Source organism: Actinia tenebrosa, unplaced genomic scaffold (assembly GCF_029948245.1).
Source record: "Actinia tenebrosa isolate PJP-AT-01 unplaced genomic scaffold, QUT_ActTen_1.0 PGA_scaffold6__47_contigs__length_16458017, whole genome shotgun sequence".
In the NCBI taxonomy this organism is placed as follows: domain Eukaryota; kingdom Metazoa; phylum Cnidaria; class Anthozoa; order Actiniaria; family Actiniidae; genus Actinia; species Actinia tenebrosa.
The window spans coordinates 16,400,587-16,406,780 of record NW_028292583.1 but is presented as its reverse complement, the minus strand read 5'-3'; the positions used below and the strand labels follow the sequence as shown (position 1 = coordinate 16,406,780).

At 36.9% G+C, this 6,194-nt stretch overlaps 1 protein-coding gene across 2 annotated transcripts in view; it reads right to left on the bottom strand.

Annotated features, from left to right (window-relative positions):
* Positions 1 to 204: 204 nt before the first annotated feature.
* LOC116288640 (uncharacterized) overlaps positions 205 to 6,194 on the bottom strand; it is a 9,750-nt gene continuing 3,760 nt past the window's right edge. The window contains exons 2-4 of one of the 2 annotated variants that reach the window (XR_016121564.1): positions 5,535 to 5,818; positions 3,536 to 5,241; positions 205 to 2,073 (exon numbers count right to left, since the gene is read on the bottom strand). Coding sequence is in view for 1 of the 2 variants with exons in the window: in XM_031695471.2 (XP_031551331.2) it covers positions 4,089 to 5,241; positions 5,535 to 5,818 (1,437 nt within the window). In the remaining variant the exon portion in view is untranslated. Of the gene's footprint in view, positions 2,074 to 2,095; positions 5,242 to 5,534; positions 5,819 to 6,194 lie in introns of those variants that run through there. The other variant, XM_031695471.2, reaches the window with a different exon arrangement.

The window sequence follows — 6,194 nt, the reverse complement described above, 5'->3', positions numbered from 1 at the left end:
CTACTGTTTCATGCTTTTAGAGTTTGCACTCTAATATAAAGAAAAGTATTTATATTTAGAATATATTATAACACTAAAAATCATTTTAAATAAGAATGTGTATATTTAATAACATACAACTTTGTAACATTTAAAAAAATAAATATAATAAATGACCATAATAAAAAGAAAAGTATTCAAATGATATAACTCTATAAATCCTTTTAGAACTTGTATTGGCTAAATTATCAATTTAAAAAATTGGTTTATTTAATGACAAAACCAAGCTGTTGTACAAATAATGAAATTTAAAAATATGAAAATTGATATGAAAATTGATATGAAAATTGAAACGATTCTTAGTGGATTCATAGCAGCTCAATTTTTGCTGAGGGGACCAGGAGAAAAACCCTCGAAGCACAGAAGAGAACCAACACACAACCTTCAAGCTTCATTTATAAATTCCTTTTTAATGATCTTAACAATTTACACCTACTTGCTAGAACGTCATACTAAAATAGAACATTAGTGATTTAGTGGGATAGGAATTACATTACAAAACAAAAGAAGATCACTGAAGCTGAACTTTTTCTTTTGTCTTTTGATGAATTCCTTTCTCATTAAATTACAAATGTTCTATTCTTGTATGACTACCTTCTTGCAAGTAGGTGTATATGATATTTTCAGATTTAGAGTATGAATGGCATGCAAATTCCTTGGGCTATGGAGGCATGGTTTGGATGGGAATCATATTGTATTATATTCATAGCCATACTGTGTGAATAATGTTACAGTCATTCTAGAGTGCATGCCATAAATCCATGAAAAAAATACTAAGTACTATTAGTCAAAACAGGTTCTTGTATTATGGGGTACTTATTGACAGTTCAGGCTAAGTAGGTTCTTAAGTAGGTTCTTAATTTCTACAGAGTAGACATTGTTGATTATCAGAAAATAGTATAAAGTGTGGTTTGTTCTTCATTATATATATTTTTTCATGTATCCATGTTGCCAAAAGTCCAACAAAATTAATTGATCAATGATATATACAATGTATCTTTCCACCAAGAACTGCCAATATGGAAACCCTGCTGTAACAATAATATAACAATAATATAATTTAACCCCACATATAAGAACCTGTTGGAATTTGTTTGGCTACAAAGAGGTTCTTATATTTTGGGGTATTAAAAAATCAAATTTCTGCCAGAAGGTTCTTAATTCCCTAGGTTCTTACATGCGGGTTTTTACTGCACTTAGTTATCGACAAACTAAGAATTCACTAAGGCATGAAAAACACAAAGAAACACATAAAAGCTAGTTGTTTGCAATGCTCTGCTTCATCGATAGCATTATAGTTTGTAAAAAATAGTGCAATTTAACAATAAATATTAAGTTTTGTTTCATGGAGTTATGGCCTGCACTCTACTCTAACCATGCATGGTCACTTGAGTTGCACAATTAGTTTATCAAACAATGACAAGTGAAATTCATATTTGTATTTCAATTCATATATATACTTTTAATATATGTTGTGATATAATCTGTGTTTTTTTAATGTTTAAGCAAGTGACCATGGTTATAGAATGACAGTAATGTTATTCTGATTGTTGGGTGCTGGTATGAAGGATGGCTGTTGCAATAGCGTGAAGGATGCCTCATTTATTGTTGTGTGTGTGATGCAGGGGTGTGTGGTTCCAGAATTTTCCCCATAGAGATGTGCATCAATTAGCAAAGATTGCCAAATGAAAAAGTCAACTGTAATGGTGTGAAAGTGACTGTGAGAGTGGGAAGAATAGTCAATGTGCTGATTGTTGGAGAACTTCTTCATACACTGTTGTCTCTGAAGGATGAATGAATAGAAGTTTTACTTTGGGGGATGGGACTGATGGTGTTAGTGTCGTTAGCTCAGACTCGGGGATGGAAGTATGTCCTTGCATTCTCCAACTGCTTCACATTGATGACCAACGAAATGACCAACAGATGACAAATGCACTACTGCCTTGCTGCACATTGGGCAGATGCAGGGGTGCACTGTCATAGGCTGGTACTCCATCTGGAATAGCCTGGAATGATTATTCTGACCCTAAAAAACTGTAAAAAAAATTGATCTATATTATTGTAAAAATTTCATTTTATTGTCAGCTGTATAATACTTACATCAAAATACCTGGAATATAAATATATGAAAGCAAAATTCTATTCTGTTTTTGACTACTGTACCTCAATTTCAAGATAACATGTATTGTTTACAACATGGCAGCGGACGTGTTGTACAGTAAAAACCCGCATAAAAGAACACTCATTTTTGGAGTTGAGGCTGATTTTGTTCTTATTTAACGGGTGTTTACTGAAAATCAGCATGAAGGTGTTATTAAGGTGTTCTTAAAATAAAGGTTTCTAAAATGTATAACAGTATTACTATATATAGCTAGACTACCAATACATGTAGATGATATCAATGTGTAAGTTCAAAAATGCTATTAAAAAATTCTTGACTGCAATAATAACTGTATCAAAACAGTAGAAAAATAAATATTGTCAGGTCAGGCTTGAAGTCTGCTACTGGTAACACTGTAACATAAACTCTCCCCCCATCAGTGTATACATGAGTACTGTACTGATGAGGAGGCATTTAATAGTGATTTTTGTTTTTTAAGAACACGTTTTAATATTTCAGGTTCTTATTTACATGGTACTTAAAAACCCCAAATTCAGGATAAGTATTCTTAACCCACTTGGTTTTTACTGTATCAGAATTACAACCAAGAGCCGAAGGCAATTGAAAGTCAAAGGAAATCCTAACAAGATCTCTGATGAAAAAGGACGTGCCATCTTTAATTTCGATAAATTTAGAAGAGAAAGATGTGAATTAAGGAAGGAAGAAAGTAAAAAAAAAAAAAAAAGAAGAAGAAATAATTATCGTTGATACAAGTCCGGGTAGAGTCCCAGCTCGAGTCCTGGCTCGAGTCCCGATTAATAATTTAGGTACACTCGACTCTTTCATAATATAAGAACGACGTGACACTTGGATATTTTGGATCTTAGTAGACTGCCGCACAACATCTCGACAAAAACTCCGTGTTCGGCAGTGCGAATTAAAAGAATACATCAGAGAGCTTTTGAAAACAAGAACGTAGTTATCTGTTTTTTCTTGGACTGGTTAGCTTATCTGCCGTATATATATATATTTTAAATCGACTGCCGGACACGGAGATCAAAAATATCTAATTGTCACGTCGTTCGTATGTTGTTGAGCGACGAAGAAACCTCGAATCTTCGACTTTGTAATTTCATCAGAGAGCTTTTGGAAACTAGAAGGAAGTTGTTAGGATTTCCTTTGACTGGATGGCTTATCTGCCTTGATTTTATTAAAAACGTTCGACTGCCGGGCATAGCGTATTTGTTGATATGCTGTCCTTCCCTGCTGACATCTAATGGTTTAACTGAATATTGAACGACTCAATTCTTTTCTGAAGAGATTTCAGCCGTCGTATTTTCATGATTGTTAAAACAGCTTTCAAACAGTATGAAATAAAGACTTCAATCTACTCACATCTGAAATGATCCAGAATCGATCTCTAATAAATGTAAAACTACGGAGAGAACACTTATTAATTATTTGCATCTCCGATCAGTACATCCAGTCTAGTCAGGCAAATAATTGGTAGGAAAATGACGTCACCGTAGGAATATTGTAGGATTCCTACGCCCATATAAGGAAGCAAAAGAGAGAGAGTAATTATTTTACGTGTTTCGTGGTACGTCCGATAATAAACAACAATATTGAGTCCTGCAAACTCGACTCGCACGAGTTCAAATATTCACTTATACTAAACCCGAACGTGATGTCACGTGACCTTTATATCACGTGCACCGGATCCGGATATGACTCGGTAGCCACAGCGGTTAATGAACAGCAAAAGGTGTAATTGATTGGAACATAGCCGTGTTCGTCTATTGGGCATAACCCTAAATTAGTACAACAGAATAATCTTCAAGGTTAGTCATAAGGTTACATGTTACTTAACTTAAGCCTTAAAAAATTATTAGAGTCACGTTACGAGAAATCGTTTAACTGGTGATAGGAAACAGAGCCCGGGTTTCCTCTATTCTTGGATGAACCATTTTAGTCCGACACGATCCTGAGTGTGACCTCTGCTTTGGTGTTTTCCCACTGTCCAGCGTGACATGTCTCTTTCACCAGTAGTCGTTACTATGGTGAACCACCAATAAGCATTCGGCGGGATTTCTTTCTCGTTATTCGATGCGGTATGCATGCTCACACTATTCAGCGTTCCTGCTGCGACGTCAGCTCCGTCGATGACTAAATTTTGGGCGGGAAAAGCGTAGGCACCGTTTTCATACACCAGTCGCACCGAGGCTCCTCGTCTAACAGCATTCACGACGTTACTTCGTGAGCCTTGGATACCATGACCAGCGGAGTTGTGCTTGAAAGCTAATTTCCATGGACGGGTATCTGCAAACCAGTTAATGGCCCATTGATCTTTTGTGTTTCCGCGCGGTACATGGCTTCCTACGTTATACCTCGTCGCGCGTACCGTACCAGTGGTACAGGCCATCAGCCACCACCAGTAGACGTTATCCTGGAAGGTGTCTAGAGATGCTTTACTGACATGCTTTAAGGCTTGAGCAGTCACATGACCTTTCAAAATGGACAGGTTATCGGCTTCAGTGGTGTAGTACTCCAACATTGGAAACTGGATTCGAATTCGTCTACCGGACTGTATTGCGGATATCAGAGCTTTCAAACTCCCCTGTGTTGCGTGACCAGATTTATCATGGGAATACACCAGCTCCCAACATGGATCTTGAAACCACTCTGTACTGACTTTGTCATTTGTGTGACCTCTATCCGTGTGACTTCCAACAGTCCAGCGTGACATTTCACGCTTCCCGCTCGTACTAATAATAGTGAAGAACCAATATGCATTATTCTGGAAAACGATGTTCTTACCAGATTGTGTCTTACTCACGTGGTCAAGAAACTGTCCCGCTACTTTAGTTGCGTCATACGCGATGTTTTGCAGAGGGAAACCATACCAATTATCAGTAACAGCGCGAATCTCTTTTCCAGAGGTTATGGCATTCTTAAGATACTCTATGCTCCCAGCTGTGCGTTGACCAGATTTTCTGTTAGCGTAGACTGGCTCCTGTTGACAGTAGGATGACTTGACGTACCATTTAGCAGAGGTTGTCGCAGTTGTGACGCCACGTGAAGTATGGGCACCAACGTTATACCTATAACATCACAAAACAAGACACAATAAATGTTTGAATATTTTAGAAACAATAAGGACTATTAGAAATTGGATGTGGCAACATACATTGTTATGATTAATAGACTTTTCCATTTCAGACCACGTGTCATTCCCTCGATAATAAGAATCTTTGTTTGAGATGTATCCATATTCATGTGTCTTCTCATGTGCAACCGATCGCATTCGTTAAACAAAGAAATGATACTCTAGAGAATGAGACGTGGTCTGAAATGGGAAAACATTACGCCTTGAACGTACCGATGTGTGTCTTACCTGATATTCTGAACAAATCCATTGGACGATACCATGGTCCAGTACCAATAGGCATCGTCCTGGTAAGTCTTCCACGATGATTTACTCACGTCTTGCAACAACTCTGCATGGGCGTGATCTTTATACACGTAAATTCCATCAGCCTCAGTGAGTGTTGTACTCCAGCCGACTCGAACACGTGCTCCTGCGAGTATAGCTGCCAGTAAGGCATATCTGCTGCCTGACACGGTCTGTCCTTTTGCGTTGTTTTCGTGGACGAGCTTCCAAGTGTCACAACACTGACCCTATACATGCAGACAAAATGCAGATGACAGGATTATTATGTTTCTATGTGTCCAAACTTACTAAAAATTATATATATATATGTGTATGTATATATATATATATATATATATATATATATATTTGTTTGAGAAGAAAAAGTCAAGACAACATTTTTCCCGACAAGCCTGTTTCGTGAATTGCTTCACTCTTCAGGGGATTTAATGATAAGAATATTCGTTACTATCATTTATATAGAAAAAGTATACATAATTAATTAGTGGATGTAGTTTAGCTGTTGCGTAATAATGCTTTGTTTCTGTGGCGGCATGAAGATACAAGTTCGTTGCGCTTATTTAATGATGAGAGTTCCGGTCGATAAATTATTAGAAACTTTTC